This window comes from Eleginops maclovinus, chromosome 6 (assembly GCF_036324505.1).
Source record: "Eleginops maclovinus isolate JMC-PN-2008 ecotype Puerto Natales chromosome 6, JC_Emac_rtc_rv5, whole genome shotgun sequence".
NCBI classification, from domain to species: domain Eukaryota; kingdom Metazoa; phylum Chordata; class Actinopteri; order Perciformes; family Eleginopidae; genus Eleginops; species Eleginops maclovinus.
In genome coordinates this window covers 24,324,789-24,346,130 of record NC_086354.1, presented here as the reverse complement: position 1 = coordinate 24,346,130, position 21,342 = coordinate 24,324,789, and the positions used below count along the sequence as shown (strand labels likewise).

The 21,342-nt window shown below is 42.8% G+C and overlaps 1 protein-coding gene across 1 annotated transcript; it reads left to right on the top strand.

Annotated features, from left to right (window-relative positions):
* The first annotated feature begins 1,289 nt into the window (after window positions 1–1,289).
* ranbp9 (RAN binding protein 9) lies at window positions 1,290–21,079 on the top strand. The gene is given in 15 exon segments (XM_063885544.1): window positions 1,290–2,063; window positions 5,094–5,205; window positions 5,560–5,612; window positions 7,739–7,906; window positions 9,000–9,022; window positions 11,041–11,225; window positions 12,547–12,659; window positions 13,331–13,439; window positions 13,679–13,833; window positions 14,348–14,454; window positions 14,456–14,502; window positions 15,427–15,548; window positions 15,915–16,066; window positions 16,657–16,768; window positions 16,856–21,079. Coding segments are annotated over 15 exon segments (1,809 nt in total). The 5' UTR covers window positions 1,290–1,843; the 3' UTR covers window positions 16,987–21,079.
* Window positions 21,080–21,342: the final 263 nt, after the last annotated feature.

The following is a 21,342-nucleotide window of genomic DNA, read 5'->3' as shown; positions in this document are numbered from 1 at the left end:
GGTTAAAACAAAGGCTTGAAATCTACAAGTTGTGCCTCTTATTATTTTTAAAACTTGGGAACATATGCTCGTTTATTGAACAGCTTTTTTAATGTGTCACCAAATCTGAACAGTCATTACATAATTGAAAAGTTACATGTTTTGAACTATTTCCTCTATCTCTGTCATGATGCTGTCTGAGCAGGATATAAAACAAACAGCGAGGATCTTTTCCCAGAACACTGTGTCCAACATTTGTCTTGCCCATGATAAACAGCCGTCTACCGTTTGTGTTTTCCACTCCGAGTCTGAGTCGGAGCAAGTGCTTCCCTACAGGGACAGCAACATCATTCCAGATTCCTCCTCAGTGAGGCAATGAACATTCCCACATGTTGCTGTGAGGGACTTTCACAGGAAGTGCGGGCAAACTGCAAACAAATAAAACCTTCTACAGTCTGTTAACACTGACCAGAGCTGCTGCAGACAAAAAAGACATGATGCTGTTCTCAACCTGGGGTTTGGGACCCCCAAGAGGGTCAACTTTTGGGGCTCGCCAGATTACAATTGCCTATTGATCATCCTTGTGATACAAAAGCTCCCCGAATTGTGTCCTACTCATTTAACAATTACAGTACAAATGTCCACTTGCTTAAATGTGGTTCTTACATTAAATACATGACAGCATCTTTAGATAAAGAACATTCAAAAGCGTGCCACCCTTACCATGCATCTGCTGCTATGATAAATGCATATAAAGGGGGTTGAATTCACCATCCTGATTATTCTGGGTGACTTGAAAATGTTGGGTAGATTCATTTCCGTCAGTTAACATGTTGAAATACAGCTAACATGTGAATTAAATAATTATTTAGCATGACAACTTCTACCACTCCAGGAAACTTAGATAGAAATAATGTTATTCTACTCACATACATTTAAGTCAGTAAAGAGTCAAATTTTACAGTAGTAATATGCTTCTTGATCCAACAATATTATATAGAAATACCACCTATATAAGTGTTATTATATACACACACATGAAGGCAATTTTTTCTGCACAATAATTACTTTTAATACTTTAAATACATTTCGCTGATCATATTGTTACTCAGGTAAGTATTATGTATGCAGGACTTCTACTTGCATTGAAGTATTTTGACAATAACGTATTGGTACTTTTGATAAACAAGTAAAGCATCTGAATACTTCTTCCACCACTGATTTGATATGATGATTTACATGATATTTATTTCACATTCCCCATAGGAAGTGAGTAGAGCTGCTCTCAGCCAATCAGATTCGCGGATATCTCTCCGACAACAAACAAAAGATCGAGGCTAGCTGAGCTCGTTACACTCGGTCCGTCTCTACGCAACATAACTGCTTTCCTACCTCCTTACGTCCACCTGCTCTCCTGTATTTCATCCACTATTAGTCTCCTTCTAGTGTCTATATATCTGTGGCTTTGTGTCAGCTAATGTCAACCTGAGCCGAGCGCTTTGCCTTTTGCTGAACGGGTTAGCCACCAGGTTAGCTTCTCGGCTAACCAGGAGCTAGTTAGCTTAGTATGCTAGGTAGCTTAGCCTGGTATTCAGCTTAACCCTTACGAACCAGTGAGGGGCTGTTAGCTTAGTATGCTAGTTAGCTCAGCTTGCTAGTTAGCTTCTATACGAACAAACGGAGCCAGTTAGCTTATCATGTTGGTTAGCTTAGCCTGCTTTTTAGCTTAAGCCATACGAACCAGTGCAGCCAGTTAGCTTAGCCTTTGCTAAAAAAAAACTCCCTTTAAAAAAACTCGACCCTGACCGACACAAGTGGATCTGGCTTGTTTGCGGACAAGCCATTTAAAGAGTGAATCTTCGTGATGTCTGGGCAGTCGTCGGGGGGCAGCGGGTTCCTGATGTCGGTTGTTGTCCACGGAGACTCAGCTCTGAACGACCAGGAGAAGGAGCTCAACCAGCGGCTGCGAAGGCTTTACCCGGCCGTTAATGAGACGGAGACTCCGCTGCCACGCTCTTGGAGCCCGAAGGACAAGTTCAGCTACATCGGGCTCTCACAGAACAACCTCCGTGTGCACTATAAAGGTAATGACACCAAGACACACGCTGAGTTTAAAGCACTTTTATTATCCTCCCCTTCCTCCAATGCTAATGATAGCTTAGCGTGACGGTTAGCGGACCAACCGTCAAAGTAAACCGTTGGTGCTAAAAACAAAGTAGATACGATATGATAAGATGGACCTTTGTTTATCCATGTTGGGATATGCACGTGTCATAGCAGAAACATAATAAGAAAGAAACACATATGGTACACATGGAATACAAAGCACTTTTATCCCCCACCCCCCACCCCAATGCTAACGTTAGCTTAGCTTGACGTGGCTAAAAACAAAGTAGGCTAGTGGCTTAAACAACAACAAGGCAGAGGACATCTTGCAACCCGACCAGCTGGCGAGGTTTTATCCATAGCCTGAAACTGACCTACTAGCTCGTTAGCTTCCCCGCTACCCTGCTAATAAAGTTGGACTAAACCAGCCAATCCTTAAATTAAATGCAGAGCTGAATCCCACATCTAAAGCACGTTTAAGGGTCTTTGAGTTGCTCTTCAGTGATCGTGATGTTCTGCTCTGTTTGTTTTCCTTGCGTCGTGTCTTAATATTTGTCCTTGTTTGATGTTGCAAATGGAGCTGCTGTGATGCAAGTGGGATTTCAATCTTGAACTGACCACTCATTTGTATCGTATAAAGCGTCATCCCGAAGCTATCACGACGATTGCAGGTCAAACAAAATAACACGTAGGTGTAGAAGCACCCTTAAACAAAGTCACTTAATCAAGCCAAAATGGATATGAGCTACACATCCCCTTTGGTTGGCTAATGTAGCATTATTTGGTAACTAAACGACAGGAAATATACAGTGTCGAATAGCATGATTGGCTTCAATTACTCAGATTCATTGCTAGGCTACCAGTGAAATAGCTATAGATGACATGACAGGTAAAGATAATCGTTTGCTGCTGAGGTTTTGATACCAAGTGACATTCAGGCTGATTGGGTGATTAGCAAAGCTATCAAGAGGGTTTTTGTTGCAGGCCTACAAGAAAAGGATAGAGTTAAAAAGGTGGATCTGTGTTTCCTGGGTGTGTTCTACTACTCTGGGTCTGACCAGGCCCTCTACGCACACTCTTCTAGACTAGAAGGTTCTGCCTCTATACAACCATTTATGTTATACAGTGGATTCGATTAATAGCAGGTATACACAGGTGTTGTGTGACTTTAGCCTTCACACACTGCACACTTTTAGGCATTCATTGGAAGGACATCTTAGTCATTGAAATAAAAAATACACACTTCCTTTTAGTTAAAGAATCGTATAATGCACCATTTGTATTGAATGGAGACCAGGTCAACTACCGTAGCATGATTAAGTGTGATATACATTGATAGTGAATTAGCTAACAGTTTATAATCTAACATATAGTTAAGAGGACGTTTTTATTAGTTGCTTTTATGAAAACCAATACATTGTTTAGTAATTTAAGTCTTTTAGAAAGCAACGATAACAATCGTTTCATCAAAATATAAAACTTCTGGCTTTCTTTGGAAGTGTTTTGGACATAACAATGATGACGGTTCCTTTTGCTGATGGTTTATGGTGGGATAAGTGACACTAAAAATAGAGTTGGAGATACAATTGTGGATGAAGTTAGAATGTTATTTTGAATATGGGCTTTTTGTGTGTTATTGTATCGCTTGTATTTTCCGTCAGGTCAGCTGCACAGTGTTTTCATCGGTCAAACACTTTTCACTGAACGCATGTTAAATAGGGTTTCGCTTTATATATCAGATGGTCAACATCAGTCCATGTTTGAAAGTGTCCTAGGGATTTCCAAACACTATCATCCAGATCACTCGTTAAACTTGTCTCTTGACACATACTCACGGCAGCCAGATTTAATTTAGACATCCTCCGAAGGGACAGTTAGAGGGGAATATCTGATTGTGATTTTCCAAATTCGATTCAGATTGTTGTTAAAAACCTATTTTGTAGATTCATCTTCATGCCAGTATGGTCGGCATCGTATTTAACAAAGTATTTTCATATCTACAAAAGTCACGATCTTACTCCTTGATAAACATAATCTAGTCGCTTGTTAGTCTCCTTCCATGGTTCTATTTTTCCATAGTAAACAAAGCTTGTGTTCTGCAGAAAAATGACCAGATTTAGCACACATTAAGTAAGGTATTACATTAGTTGCACACTTGACATAAGTCAGTATTTCTTAGTATAATCATGCTATCAGAAGTGTATTAATGGCAGCGACTTAGATGTCCACATATTAAAGTACTCTAAACAAATGTGATTTAAATTGCTGTTGTCGTATTTAACAAAATATCTTTACATCTACAAAATTGATGCAGTAATATTTATTAAGATATTACATTAGTTGGTACATTTAACAATACTCAGCATTTTGTAGTATAATCAAGACATTCACAAGTTAAAACAGCTGCTAGCATCTTACAGTGTAAATACGTCTTGTATTGACCAATAATAAATGTGTTGACAGCTCGGCTGCTCTGTAGCTGCTGAGCAAACTTTAACTTCAACAGAGTGAAGGGATGATCTGCATCAAAGTCCACTACACGGGAAGTCTGGTATTACATGCCTAATCCTCCACAGATATGAATAAAAATACTGTCTATTAAAATGGCATCATATTTTCAGGTTCATATTTGTATTTTGTTCCTCAACTGTGGCATGTTTTTAATGGTTGCAGACATTTACATGCACAAAAACCGAGATAACACGCTACAGGAGAGAGACAACCCCATAAAGCACAATAGATCCTCTTCAATTATTTAATGGCAGCCCAAAATGACACCAGGTGCAATACATTTAAACACAAACCGTTAAAAGAAAGTAATGATGAATATTCTATGTGTATAACGTAGTATGAAACTCAAGTCAAATCAAAACCAAGGACAACAGGAAGGTTAAGTAACGATAGAAAAGCTTCTGTCTTTACACGCATGTCCATCGCCCTTTTTTTTAATTATAGCATGGTCTATATTTAATACCTGCACTTTGTGGCTCTGTGTTTCTAACCTGAAGGTCACGGAAAAACCCCTAAAGATGCAGCGTCAGTGCGGGCCACACACCCCATCCCTGCAGCCTGCGGGGTCTACTACTTCGAGGTGAAGATCATCAGCAAAGGACGAGATGGGTAAGCACTCTGAACACAGGAAAACATTTCCACTCCTCCTCATTTACAGTATTCTAATCTGTCTGACGTCAAGGGATGGCAGTAGGGCTAAACCATACGGGAAAGAAATCTTGCATATTTTGACGTTACCCGATTTTTCACTATGAACACAATATTGAATAATTGTGCAACCCTGTGTCACAAAGGGGCTTTGGCTCTTTGGGGGGGCGCTGTCCTTAAGACACTCTTAGATGACTAACACTGACACAGTTTAGCTGACTGCACTTATGCAATGTGTTGATGTTCCAGTAGGCTGGTCTTACTCTTGAATCCCTCTTTCTGTGCCTGAATGAACTGTTAAATCTCTCTCCGCAGGTACATGGGCATCGGCCTGTCAGCTCAGGGTGTAAACATGAACAGACTCCCAGGTAAGACAAACTGCGTGTGTGTCTCTGTGTTCACCGCCTTTGGGGGTGGTGAGATATGTGTGTGTGTGTTTCTACTACTGTGAGCATATTGGCTGCTACAGATTTGAAGCAGTAGGTCTGAGAGTTCTATTAGTTATGTGTCCGTTATCCGAATGCATGTTGTTGAAGAGCCTGCTTCAGGACATGTGTGACAATCCTAAAGAGGTCAGGGATTTAATCTCTACTCCTGGCTTCCTGTCCATGGATTTAAAAATGTGCAGCGCCCTAATCAGAGGGCTAGTGGTTTATAAACTTCTGAAAATGTGAGGGAGTCCTGCACTTTACACAATTGTGCACCATATAAAAAAACCCAGGTATAAATAAGTGAATACAGTGTAGTGTCTTTGAGTGCATTTCTATAATCGCTCGTATTGAATACAAGTTGAGAGTATGGAAGAGCAAGATAAGAACATTTTACCCAGCCTTTCAGAATATCTGTGCCAATTCTTCCAGTGTTTTACAGCAGTGCGTAATCAGAGGGGCCAGCATATCAAAACAGAAAGACTAAAGACATCGGAGTAGAATAATGACCAAATTATCTGGGCATAAATACTGAAAACTGCTTGTCTGGCTCTGTCAGGGAAACAAAGTTCACCTACCAGCAGCTGTAGAGATGATATCTTATATCCTGTTAAATCTGTTAAGACGTGTGTAAAAAGCATCATCATTTCTCTCCTCTGTCTGTCTGTGCAGACTCACAGGAAGTCAGTAATAATGAAACGTTGGTCGATATTTCTTTTAACCCTTTTTAATCATCTTTGATACCGGGTTGTTTCAACCCAAGATTTAATCCAGCTTTAGTTTCTTCAATAAGAACACAGATTTTCTTCCAGATAATAAAGACGTTAATAAGAATCAGAAATCCTTTATTTGTCTGACAGCTGGAACATCTCCCCCCCCCCCCCAAACAATGAGTGATTTATTTTCCAAATCCTGAAGCCCTAGCTGCTTGTCCTTTCTTCCATGACATGGTAGCATTAAGACCAGAGCTAACTGATAGCTAGATGCTAATGGAATTGTGATGAACTGAGGCCAAACTGAGCGCTGTGATGAATGAAGCACTCTGAGGATTACCTCTGCAGCTCAGCAGTAGCTCACAAACTCCTACAGCTGGTTTCTGTCAAATCAGCCCAAGGCCCACCCCTCTGCTGCAGAGGCTTCCTCCCCTCTACCAGAGAAATACAACTCTTCACTTTACTAGCATGTTGGAGCTTTGACACCCTCAAGTTAGAAGCACACATCAAATAAGTAGGTGTCACCGCTAAACGCAGGCATACCTTTAGCGGGGAAAAGTGTTGGAATTGCTCAAATATTTACTTGGGCTTAGTAGAGTAGATTCGATCTGCTTTCTATAGGTGTGTGACTCAACAACCAGAGAAAGAAATGAAGGTTGCAAAGCTTAATAAATAAGCTCCAAATGCTGGAAGGATCTCCAACTTTCTGCAAAAACCGAATGAGCTGCTTCTACTTCCCCTCTCGGCACATGACATGAAATTCCTTCCTTGTATGTTTGAATCACTTGAAGTTTTACATGACTAGTATGTTGGAGCCTCGATTTCAAAAGAATAGATTAAATAAAAAGGCAGGATTTAAACGCTCTTTTCAGTCATCTGAAACTAGAATTGCTCACAACAATTAACCAATATAAAGCTCGGGTAAATGGAAGATACAATCGGCTATATGTATGTATGTATGTATATGTGTTTCAATCATTAGCTAATTAACTCCAAGACAGAGGGGGGATTTAAACATTCTTTCTTCAAAAGTGACATATTGGACTTGCTCACCACAATTCATAATAACTCGGGCTGTCAAAACTATAGAAAATAAAGGATCTGCTTTCTATAGCTGTTGAAATCAACAGCCAATTAGAGAAAACAAGGTTTCAAGTTGAAAAAATATCTCTAAATGCATTGCAATTATTTTTCAGACGACTAACGCTTCCTCAGTCTGTCTTATGGCTCATAAATGGGTTTTTTTTCAAACCCTAACAGTCTGTTTTAACTTCAGTTTCAAAATAGACAATTTGTTGCATTTTCGCACCTGCTCGCTCAGCGCTCTTATTCTGAAAATTCCCCTCCCCTCAGGTTGGGACAAGCACTCATACGGTTACCACGGAGACGACGGTCACTCCTTCTGCTCGTCCGGCACCGGGCAGCCCTATGGACCCACGTTTACAACGGGCGACGTGATTGGCTGCTGCGTGAACCTCATCAACAACACCTGCTTCTACACAAAGAACGGACACAGCCTAGGTGAGCAGCACGGAAACCAAATACCATAACTTCTATTAACCTGTATAATAATAACTTTCAACTTAAATTAGAACTTGTGAAGAACCTCTGGATACCTCAATGTGGAGGTTGCATCAGAGGGCAGCAGAACTGTAAGCAGGGGTCCTTTTTTACAGCTGTATTGTAAATATCCGACTCACTTTTTGTCTGCTTCAAATACATTTCTGTTGTGATAATCACGAACAAAAACGGAACCAAAAAAGGAGAAATGAAGGCTATTTTTTACAGTAACCTGTCAGTATTATTTCTTCAGCCATTAGTATGGATGGCGATCTTTTTTTCCATACGGCTTATCTTAGCATAAATCAGCGTAACACAACACGGATCAGCTTTCCTGCTGAGTCTCTTTCTGCTCTAACGTTAACATAAGACATGAACTGGTCTGCGCTGCAGCTTAGCTCGTTAAAGCTAACGATCATCACCTGGGAGAACGTCACTACTAACGAGTGATGGAGGAAAGACAGAATCCAGACTAACGTTCTATGCTAGTTGCACTGGTGTGTCATTTAGCCTTTTTTAATTTGAAATTGAACACCGTGTTTCTTGAAGACATTGTGCTTTTTTAATTGATGTACCAACGGAAAAAAAACTGTTGCCAGGCCAGCTCGATCTGTTATGCACAAAAAGATACTCATCTTTGGTTAGCAAACATAAAAAGAAACAAGTAATTAGCAGATTGTGTTTTTTAAAATAACTAGACAGTTAAAATGTGCAGCACTGCGACACATGCAGTGCATACAGATGACTGATTTCTAGTTGCATGTTGCACATACAGTAAGCTAATTAGCTACTCAGCCGCAGCACGTTAAACATTATGTAAACACAAAATATCAATATGGTCCCCGTGAGATGCTCTCGTTGTCTTTACATTTAAACTGCGTGATTTCTAAAACTAGACCCGTCTTGTTTACATGGTGTTGAAGAGGTCAGTTTACTGCAGAAAGATGATGGTAACCAGATTAACTCGGCACATGTAAACACACTGAGGCCTCCTGCTGTGTGTGTGTGTAATAGATGATTCCTTCATGCTGACTCTCTCTCTCTTCCTCTGCAGGCATTGCCTTCACAGATCTACCAGTAAGTACCACATTATCTCCACTCCTTAAGTTTCCATAATAAATCAGGACGCAGGACATGAGGCTTTTTATAGAAATCAAGACTTTGATTCCCTGCAGAGTGTCCGCTGTAGTCCAAATGTTTACGCAGTGCAAGTACCGTAGGCTGGGATTTAAATGTTGATTATTCAGGTAGTTGAGTTTCTGTAGATGGAGAGAAATAAGACATGGAGCGGAGAAACGATTGTGTTTCACACAGCTGGAAAGCATTGTATTGTAAAAGCTATGTTCAGCATGTAGTGACAAATGATGAGATGTACGATCTGTTTCCTTTCTGCCCTCAAAGAGATATTTGAACCTTCTTTTTATATCATTTTTATTGGTACTGTAGTGTCAGTATCTTTGGCTAAAGCCAATCAAACACATGCTTATTTTTGTTTCAAAAAGCTTTATTTAATTTGAATAGTATCCAGGGTTGAGTCTAAACCAGAGAACAGGGTCTCTGCGCCCTCAAACCAAAATGCAATTTCCTCTGTAAAATGTTAAAGTGATGCCAGAAAAGAATCTCTCTGCTGGTCAGAAAGGGTTTAATGAGTCCAGAGATATGGAGATGGGGTCAGGTGTCTGGTCAGACGGCAGAGACAGCTTACGGAGAATAAATAGGGGATGGATGTCCGGTGGGTCTGCGGGGGACGAGTGGCAGGCAGCAGGCTGACACTGAGACTGAGATTTCTGATCCTTTCTTTACTCTACTTTTTTCTGGAGAGGAAGTAAAGGAACCGGAGCTCTGGATTTATTTGTAGTTGGAGGTGCAATATATATGACTCACTATTATTTTCCGCTTCGCTCTGATGCAGGAGTTACACCTGAAAGTGGGCGGGGCTTAATTTAGACCGGAAGTGGCGTCAGCGCCTCGTGCTATATTTTCTAGAACACCTCCTGCATTGACTTATTATGTTCCAAGAAGAAAGGAATTTACACAGAACTTGTGTTGCTTTGTGCTGTTGTGGCTTGCCATCGGCTCCCGTGCTTCATTATGAGAAGGACTGTCCCACGCCAAAAGGAAATGAATTCTAATGGGATGCATGCATGTATTAACCGCATCGAGATGTGAGGGAGACGCTTGTTTATAAAGTTCATCTTCCTCGCTCGGTAGCAAATTAAATGGTGTCTGGGAAGAAGCAGAAAATAAGAGTGTTATGCACAACAATAATCCATTGAGCAGAAAACAGTGTTGGCAGCGGGCCAGACATTCATGTTCCTGCAGAGCCGTGCAGCCAAGTGCGTCACCTTCACACAGCTGACCTTTGTGGTTATTGGACCAGGGCAAAGGCGACTCTAAGACACACACACACACACACACACACACTCCTTTTGTACTTCTTTACGGGGATGTTAATCAACTGTATTTATTCGCTAACCCTTAAAGACAGAGACCTCAAATGTACAGCTTCAGCTCCGGGTAAAAAGGGGCCGAACATGAAGCAATAATAAATAAATAGTCAATTATTTTATTTATCCACAGCACTACAGTGTTTAGGAGGAAGTCAGTGTTCAGAAAAAGTCACATTTTGGAAGAAAATTAAGAAAACTATTTTTTTTTAAAGAATAAAATTCTGAGAAAAATTCAAACTATAAAGAAGTCAAATTATGAACAAAAAGGAGAGAAGTCTAAATGTTGTTCAGGTTGATATATTTAGTGTCTCTTAATGTTCAGAAAGCTCTTTATTTTTCTCACACTGCCTGTGCTGCAGCACCTCTTTCACCCTCTGTCTGAAACCAGAGCCCAGTCTGCTCTGATTGGTCGACCTGCTTAGAGATGTCCCGCCCCTTAGCCTATCACAAACAATGTTTTGGAGCGCTAGCCAACAAAAGTGCGTGTCTGACACATGAAAGGCAAAACCCCATAAGCACAATAGGGCCTCTTTTCACCCTCTGTCTGGAACCAGAGCCAAGTCTAAATTATGAGAAAGTCTAAACCTATGTAAACAAAGCAGTCCACTGGAGGCCTAATCCTGTACTCGTGTCTCTCTGCTGCAGCCGAACTTGTACCCGACAGTGGGCCTTCAGACTCCGGGGGAGGTGGTGGACGCGAACTTCGGGCAGCACCCCTTCGTGTTCGACATCGAGGACTACATGCGCGAGTGGAGGACGAAGATCCAGGCGCAGATCGACCGCTTCCCCATCGGAGAGCGCGAGGGCGAGTGGCAGTCCATGATCCAGAAGTAAGATGAATGTTAACGTGTGTTGTTGTGGTGTAAACAAATACAAACCCAGTACTTTATTCCTCTTTTAAAACCCTTTGTAACCGACTTCTGCGGCAACCCTGTAATGGATTCACATTTTGGAGCAGTCACTTACCATGACTTAAGTCTGTGTTAGGTCCGTTTTAGTCTCAATGATTAATTCATTACGAGTAAAAAGGAAGTTTTGGACTCTGTCGTTGACAGGGGTCTCTGAGGCCCAGCTGGAGAGCCGTGATCCAGAAGTGAAAGCTGTGGTTTCTCTTCATGCCACACTGATGGGATTAGCCCTCTGTTGCTATGATTACTGGTCCTGAATGGATTTAATCTCCATTTGATGGGGATTGGGGGAGTGGGGGGTGAGGTGGAGTGCAGGGAGCCGTCGCCTTTTTATCCAGGAAAGTCGCCTTACTGCGTGGGATTGAAAACAGGAAGTTGGTGAGCTTGCGTCCCATTGGTTGGCTGTGTTATTGTCTCTGCAGAGCTGCAGGAACACGGTGATCTCAAATCTCCTGCAAACACGTCATGAGAGAGAGAGCAAATATTAGACTGGCATTCATCCTTTTAAAGCACTGTTGCATTGTGGGTCGTCCTAGTACTGATGGACGGGCAGCTTTCTCATTTTCCCACGCTAATGTCAGCATACTTGCACACATTACACGGTTATTTAACACACATACTTGAAGGATAGTTCTGGTTATTTACAACTTATTTTTGTTCTTTTGGTGACCTTCTATATGTAATACAAATATTTGTTTCATAAAGTTAATTCCTCCAATTCAGACGATCAAAGAAATGGGAAACTGGCAACCTTTTTGCAGGAAATAAAAAGCGTGAATTTAAAGACAAATGATTACCCAGTCTGTCTGTTAAACTGGGTTCAGACAGACTTCTGGATAAACTCTGGCCTCATGGTGTTCACACGTTCCTACACAATGCATGGATTTATTATCAGATTGTGTAATAAACAAACTGAGGTAGATAGACTACAGTTTGATTGTTTACTCCTCGTCTGAAAGTGGGCTTGCTCACAAAGTCTCTCTTGATGCCACTTAAAAAAACGATTCCAAGAACCTAAAAGGGAAGCCTTTCAGCACTGGGTATAATATACATCATTATTAGAAAGAAACACCAACACTTGGTTACCTAACACATTTTGTAGTGTAGCTGGCTGACAGAATTGAAGTGTAACCAGGTCAGATATGCTTTAGTCTGATCGTGTGATGAACATGAATCAATGCTGTTAAAGATCTCCTGATGCTGTGTCTAACCTCTCAGTGTGTTTTGTCGCCCGTCTCCTCAGGATGGTGGCCTCCTACCTGGTTCACCACAGCTACTGCGCCACAGCTGAAGCCTTCGCCAAATCCACAGACCAGGCCGTGCACGAGGAGCTGGCCTCCATCAAAAACAGACAGAGTGAGTCCTTCATGATGATTCCTCTACCAGGTGAAAGTACGACTACTGCGTAAAGTAAGGAGCTGGATGAAGAGCAACTGTGACAATTAATAAGGACATTTTCAGGTTTCACAGCCGGTGGATCTTCAGAATGTGAGGATTATCAGCATGATTCTAGGTAGTAATATATGATCTTTATCTTTCTGGCAGCAATACGCATATTTACCATTTTTGTATTCATACTCATACTCAACAGGTGACAGAAAAAAGTAAACTCAAAACAGTCAGTAATAATATCTGGATACTGCACTGGTCATTACTGTAATCTTAACTTGGCTTTATTGTGCATCCCTAACGGTCACTATGTCGGCTCAATGAGACGTGAAACTGTAGACACAGCTTTTACTCTTTAGTTCCTTTACCTGTGGACACCAGAATCAGTTCTGGTGTCAATCATCTCTAATGTGGGAACCAACTGTAAATAAAAAAAACTAGAATAGGTTAAAAGCAGTGTGGAAGAAAATGAGCACCACAGAAGAAACACCTTCTCTCTCTGACATTCAAATGTAAACTTTGAGGTTTAATCGTCTTTTATTTTGGAAGGGAAACACTTCAAAAAATCAATATCTGCACGGCACACGTCTACGTTTTCAGTCTCCCCTCTGACCAACGTGTTCCCTGTCGCTGTGCAGAGATCCAGAAGCTGGTGTTGTCGGGCAGAATGGGCGAGGCCATCGAGACGACCCAGCAGCTGTACCCCAACCTGCTGGAGAGGAACCCCGACCTGCTCTTCATGCTGAAGTACGCCCCCCCCCCCCCCCCCCCACACACTGGCGTGAAATGTTGTTGCTTTTCACATTTTTATCGTTCAAAAAGTGAACTGTCCACTTTAGTTTTTCTCTACATCCCTTTTTGTTTTCTCTCTCCCATCGGTTGTCTCCTCTGTTTTTCTGTGTACCTGTTTCTGTATTACCACCATCTCTCCTTCTTCCTCTGTCTCTTCCTGGCTTTATTTTGCCTTCTTTTCTCTCCCCCTTCAGGGTGAGACAGTTCATAGAGATGGTGAACGGCACAGACAGCGAGGTGAGATGTCTGGGGGGTCGCAGCCCAAAGTCTCAGGACAGTTACCCCGGCTCCCCCCGGCCCTTCAGCAGCCCCAGCCACAAAGCCAGCGGCTCCCAGCCCTACCTGCCAGGTACACAGATACAGAAATACATATTCTTCTCCACGTTACACAATGACAACAACGACCCTTTTACATCCTAGTTTCTGATTTAGGATATTTATCTTCATTTGAGATACAGATACGTCTCTGAATGGAAGTAGCAACACAAATACAACATGTGGTGTTTTTATGTCAGAAATTCAGTCTTTACTGCTCGTGAAGAAGGTCATTAGGGGAAGCAGAGTCTCCTTTGTATCAATCAAACTTTATTTATAAAGACCTTTTCAGTCACAATAAGTGAATGAAGGCTCCATAAAGCACAATCAGCCCATAGAGAGAGCCATACATGACTGTGATTGAATAAACATGTGTAATAGAAGCACCCCAGGACTAAATATAACAAGAATAACATTTAATTGAAAGACAAATTACTGTTTTTTTTTGTGGTGTTGGGTTGGATTCATTATGTTTTGCGACGGGTGGGAATGAAAAATATTGAAAATAAAAGTCACTTTCAATTTCCCCCTCTCCCTGTTGTGTTCAGGGTCTGACAGTAGCTGCTGTAATGGAGTGACTTCTAATAAGAGCCACAGCACCCCCCCTCACAGTCACAAGCCCTGCCCCCCTACCTCCGGCTCCAGCCCCCCCACCCTCTGACGTCAGCCTCAACGGGAGCCACAGCCAGCAGCCCCTCACCAGGTACAAACACACTCTGTTGTTATAAACCCCCCCCTCCAGAGGCACTGTAACGCCCCCACAGGAAACTTAAACCCACTTTCGATTCAGGAGCATAAATCTACATAAATATATCACTGTGGGAAACAGGAGCACACTAAAGCGGAGAGGATACACTCCTATATGCTAATGCAGGAATCTGCTGTACGCTACAAGTGGTGGGTGGGTAGGTAGGAAGGGAGGGAGGGAGGTAGGTAGGTATGTGGGAAGGTGGATGGGTGGGTAGGGAGGGAGGTAGGTAGGTAGGTATGTGGATGGGGAGGGAGGGAGGGAGGGAGGGAGGGAGGGAGGGAGGGAGGGAGGGAGGGGTAGGGAGGGAGGGATGTAGGTAGGTAGGTAGGTATGTGGGAAGGTGGATGGGTGGGTAGGGAGGGAGGGATGTAGGTAGGTAGGTAGGTATGTGGGAAGGTGGATGGGTGGGTAGGGAGGGAGGGATGTAGGTAGGTATGTGGGAAGGTGGATGGGTGGGTAGGGAGGTAGGTAGGTACACTATATAGACAAAAGTATTGACACACTCCTTAATCTTTGAATTCAGGTGTTTTACTCAGTCCCATTGCCACAGGGGTCCCAATACTTTTGTCTATGTAGTGTAGGTAGTTGGAATTAAATGATGCTACTTAGTAATGTGATGACACTACATCATATCAACATCCTTTAATCATCGAGGACAGTTAGAGGGAGTTCATGTGAGCTGTATTAACCTTCTGTCCCTCTGTCTCTCTCTTGTCTGTCTCTGTCTGTCTGTCTCTCTCTCTCTCTGTCTGTCTCTCTCTTTCTGTCTGTCCCTCTGTCTGTCTGTCTCTCTCTTTCTGTCTGTCCCTCTGTCTGTCTCTCTCTTTCTGTCTGTCCCTCTCTCTCGCTCTCTGTCTCTCTGTCTGTCTACCTCAGTAGCGATGTGGACATGGAGGTGGACCACGTCACCAACGGAGTCACAGAGTCGTCCTCCAACGGTTTCCTCAACGGCAGCTCCAAACACGTCACCGAGCCCGACGAGTGTGAGGCAGACATGGGTAAGCTGTGTGTGTGTGTGTGTGAGAGTGTGTGTGTGAATGACCTTTTTATCAGCATGGATACAAACATCAATAGTTCTGGGTTAGGTTTTCTTCTAAGAGGGTCTGTAGCAACACTTGTTTTGTTAAGTCTCTATTCTATGATCATAAGCCCAGATATTTCTGCATCTCCACAATACTTCCTTCAAAGTGTATTTTAACACATTTTTAGACTCAAACTAATATTGTACTTCCTGCAATTTTGGATGACATTTCAATGAGTCTCCCAGCTGCACAAGCGCTCCATCTCAATGCCTGTACTGTTTATGTTCCCTCTCTATATGCAAACATGAATCGTTGACCTGTTGAACGTCCGTGTCTCTGCAGAGGTGGAGTCGGCTCAGTCTAAGAGGCAGCTGTGCGGCGGCAGCCAGGCGGCCATCGAGAGGATGATCCACTTCGGCCGGGAGCTGCAGAGCATGAGCGAACACCTGCGTCGCGAGTGTGGCAAGAACTCCACCAACAAGAAGATGCTCAAGGTAACGCAGGAACCGCTGAGCTCCAGGAAATGGAAAGATAAAGGATAAAGATTCTGTAGCTCTGTTTGTTTGTCAAGACTATTTATAACATTTCAAATAAACACTTTATGCAACAATATGTTGAAAAGCATTTGGAAAAAACCGGAAAAAAAAAACTGAAATAGAGGAACAGTGTTCAGGTAAGTGGGATACGATTATTTATCCCGAAGGAAATAGTAGTACTGGATTCAAGAGCATGAATTAACACAAATAAAACTGAAGCAGCAGAGGCTGAGATTACCGGTAAAAATAAAATAATTTCTCATAACTTTTTTTCAGTGACAACATCCTATTTTTAAATGTATCTATAAGTTAGTGGTAGAGGTTATCTTAGTAGACTCCAGAAGGCTAACTGTTTCTCTCTGTTTCCAGTCTTTGTGCTAAGCTAAGCTAACCAGCTGCTCTTGGTAGCATGGGTGGTATAAACCGTCTCCTATTACTCTAAGCAAGAAAGCGAGTCAGCCTGTTTGTAACGGGCTACAACAGCACAAAACTAACAACTTGACCTCCCTATATCTACTGATATCTGTTGTGTGTGTGTCCTGCTGCAGGATGCGTTCAGCCTGCTGGCGTACTCGGACCCCTGGAGCAGCCCGGTGGGATTCCAGCTGGACGCCATCCAGAGAGAGCCCGTCTGCTCCACCCTCAACAGTGCAATACTAGGTACGTCACCATTAGCAGCTTCAGATACGGTTCACAATAACCTGAGGGTCCTGTCTGTTGTTCCTGACGTCCCGCCTCTTCCTCCAGAGACTCACAACCTGCCGAAGCAGCCCCCCCTGGCCCAGGCGGTGGGTCAGGCCGCCCAGTGCCTCTCCATCATGGCACGAACTGGCACCGGCTCCTGCGCCTTCGCCTCTGTGGACGATTATCTGCACTAGCCCCGTGTTTAGACACACACACACACACACGGACAGACACTCTGAGGACCTGTCCAGAAACGCCTCCTCGGACCCCCTCCATCAGTGTAGCCCTGTTATCTGAAGAGATGCTCCTCTGCACGATTGAATGAGTAGCCGAAAGCTAATGCTGACCGCTGAGGATCAGGAGACGTTTCTGGGCAGGTGTTTAGATTGCTTGCATTATACATTTTAAAAACACACACACACACACACACACACCTCCCTTATCATCTAAAATATGGAAACAACCCCCCCCCCACTGCAGTCCTGTGTCTTGACTGACGATGGAAACTCTGTATACCCGGGGGGCAACAAACCTGGGGGGGAACAAACTGACAAAAAAGAAACCCCTGGTCAAATATAACTAGAAAAAAACAAATACAGAAAGCTGACGAGGGGTCCACACACACACACACACACACACACACACACACACACACGCTAACAGGCTGATGAAAACAGGAGGGAAAATCCATCTCCATCCGGTCAATGTAAGGCTCCATTAGGGATAGCCTACCCCTCCCCCTTTCACCCCCTGCACCCCCGACCCCCCCCCCCCCACACACACACACACACACCTCCACTCACTTCAGGACATTATCGGAGATGTGTGTGACGCATGTGGACTCGGGACTTTGAAGAAGCCGGAGAGAATCTGCAGTCTGAACTCCCTGTTTAATATTCTGTTTAGTTTTTTTTGTGCCTGGGCAAAGTTACGGGGAGGGTGGGGGGGGGGGGGTGTTTACCTGGCTATTGTTTTGGTTTCTTTCCCAGGTTTACAAGGCATCGGCGCAGACTATTATCCTTCTTCTTAAGTATCATTTTATTGATTATTGTTACTTGCAGTCACAGTATATTTGTTGAGCGCCAGCAAGAGCAAGTTCCAGTTACTATAATAAAGGTCCCGATCCCATCGATCACCAGTGTGTACATGTTAACGTTTATATATGAATTTAACAAAATGGAATTATATCAATAGAGTGAGATATTTAGTTATCAAATGAAAGGAAATCGTTGAAAAAAAAAAAGAAGCAATCCTTTAAAGCTTTGTACCGACACCAGTGACTCCTGAAGCGTCTGTAGCCTACGGGCTTTAATGTCTCCTGTTCTCTTGAGTCCAGGGTTCCTACGCAGCCGGAAAAATAAATAATTGGACCATTTCCACGTCTTCAAGACAAAGGAGAACCTGCCTCAAGTAAAATATTTAAGTTCACATGAAGCGCTACTCACCGTTAAGTTATGTCTTTACTGAAGCCGGGCTGAATTTCTCCAAACTCTCCAAACTTTTCTGGTAAAGCAAACCTGTGCAGGAACCCTGTGATGACCTCTGACCCCCGTTTTTACTCGTTAACCCCCCCCGCCCCGCGCTGCACAGCAGGTTTGATGCAAACGTTGTTCATCTTTATTTTCGTATTGATGTCTATGCTATCCCGTAACCCACAAAGAACTCAGGAGCCAAAAAATGTCCCTTTGTTCCTCCTCATGGTTTTAGAATAGCAAGGCAGCGGCAGACCCCGGGGTCACAGACGGACTCGTTTTAGTTTAAAAGAGCTACAGACTCGAAACGGAAAAACAGCAAAACTGAGCTGCTATGAAGTGTGCTGTGAGTCACTTTTAACGCAGAGAAAGATAACGAGACTGCAGCTTTGTTCACATTACTTTATATCAAACAAAAGGAAGTGTTTTTTGAGCCAATTTGTGGAAACCGTGGCTCAGTTTTAAGGGTCGGAGTGGACCTTTCCCCGTCTTTTGAAGACAACCAAGAGACAGCATGACCGCAAGAGCTTATAACCCTGTAGAGTTAAAGCCCCTCAATGTGTATTCACGTTTGTTTTTCTCCCCTTTTCATCAACCTTCTTTCAAGCTGTGTTTCCTCTGTTGACATTTTGGCATTGACTTGGTGTTTGTATTGCACTCATGAAGTGGGAGCTATCAGGCTAGGCTAATTAGCCATACCCAGAGGAACAGAGCCAGGCTTGGAGGCCAATTTTCGGTAGTGGACAAACCGCCCTAAATGTCTTTATCAAATTTTAGGTACATAAACTATCAGGACAAACGGCCCTCATTTAAATCATTAAAGTGTTGCAAGGTTTCTGTCCTTTCTCGAGGAAATGCTAGTGCGCCTGCTCTATGGGCCCATAGATGCAGAAAATCTGGGTTTATTTTACAAACTGCGCCAAGGAGCAACACCTCCGACGCCGGTATCCAGTTCTCTTCCGTCAATCATGGCTAAAGCTAGTTAGCTTTATGAAGGATGACATCTTTTATTTATCATCAATACATTCAAATTTAACACCAAGAGGAAATGTACTGATCTTTGTTAGCCGAAATTACCGTCATTTCTGGTTTTTCCCTCAATGTTTGCTAGCAAGACTAAAATGTCTTTGTTTTCAGATCATTAACCTCAACCTCGTTAAAATGCTAGTTTGCTCTCCCTCGTAGCATTTTGCTTTAAGACAAGTTAGAATGTATGAAGCTCCAGTTGAAATAGAGTGGTGCAGTGATTGTAAATTAGCATCTTCCTGGTTCCCTCCATTGGATTTAGGATTATTGCAGATTATCTGTCAAACAAACGCCTATGATATTTACACGTTTTGTTCAGCAGGATAATCTCCACATATAAAAAGCTAATGTTGGGCTATAAAGGAACTACAGCACGGTCACATGACTTCACGTCTCCACCGCTAAGCTAAAGGAGGCTAATGTTGGGCTATAAAGGAACTACAGCACGGTCACATGACCTCACATCACCACCGCTAAGCTAAAGGAGGCTGATGTTGGGCTATAAAGGAACTACAGCACGGTCACATGACTTCACATCACCACCGCTAAGCTAAAGGAGGCTAATGTTGGGCTATAAAGGAACTACAGCACGGTCACATGACTTCACCTCTCCACCGCTAAGCTAAAGGCGGCTAATGTTGGGCTATAAAGGAACTACAGCACGATCACATGACTTCACTTCTCCACCGCTAAGCTAAAGGAGGCTAATGTTGGGCTATAAAAGAACTACAGCACGGTCACATGACTTCACGTCACCACCGCTAAGCTAAAGGAGGCTAATGTTGGGCTATAAAGGAACTATAGCACGGTCACATGACTTCACTTCTCCACCGCTAAGCTAAAGCAGGCTAATGTTGGGCTATAAAGGAACTACAGCACGGTCACATGACTTCACCTCTCCACCGCTAAGCTAAAGCAGGCTAATGTTGGGCTATAAAGGAACTATAGCACAGTCACATGACTTCACTTCTCCACCGCTAAGCTAAAGCAGGCTAATGTTGGGCTATAAAGGAACTACAGCACGGTCACATGACTTCACCTCTCCACCGCTAAGCTAAAGGAGGCTAATGTTGGGCGTGATGACGTTTATTCGTCTCATTTAGACTCTTTTTAATTTACTAGTGGGGTATCGACGTAGAAACAAAATCTGTTCAGCTTTTGTTAACCACATACCATTGACTTGCAGAGGGAACAGGAAGTGCTAAATTGCTGACTCATTCCTGCACCACTGCAGAAGAGGAGTGAAAGGCCCTACCGTTCGCTAACGTCCCTCAAGAGGAAAGCTTTCTCTTCTCACTAGCATTTCAGTTTTGTTTCCGAGTCCTCCGTGTTTCTCAAAGCATCGACGGGGAAAATAAACCAATAAAGAACCTTCAGTATTGTCAACAGCACTGTGGCGACCACATTTACTAAATAAAGAACCAAATACTCTAGGAAGGGTCTGGAGGGACCGAGCTTTTGTGTACCTTGGTTTCTCGTTTGTTTGTTTGTTTTTCGGATCGCAGTCACGGCATCGTTTAGAAATCTTAGACAAAGTGTCTGTTGTCATTTTCTGAGTAAGGTCTGAAACCTATGCATGCCATAGTAAAGTGGTGGTAAGATCAAGTTTAGATGTCTCTTATTTTATTCTTTTTTGTTTCTCCTTCTGTTAGCCGGTTAACGGTGTGTAAGGAAGATGTCAACCAGTAAGTTGTCCACTGCTGACTGTGTGTCCATTTGGAGAAAAAAAAAAAGTGCAATTTGTGTGAGGGTGAAAAGATTTATATTAAAAAAAATGACAAACGATGAATCACGAGTCTGGATGCTGCATGACGAGGGGGGGCTGTCTAATCCTGTCAGGAAATGACCCTAAAAATGATCCTGCTAAGGTGTACTCTAACATGTATCCTCAAAGGAAACGTCTTCTGGATCCTCTAAATAACTGACCAAACACACAAACCTAATCTGAGAGTCTATAATGGGAAGATAATAGAATCACATGTTTGCAGAAGTAATTGTGACATAAAAACCTGGAATATTTCATTTTAAGGCCTAAACTAACCTCTAAATCCC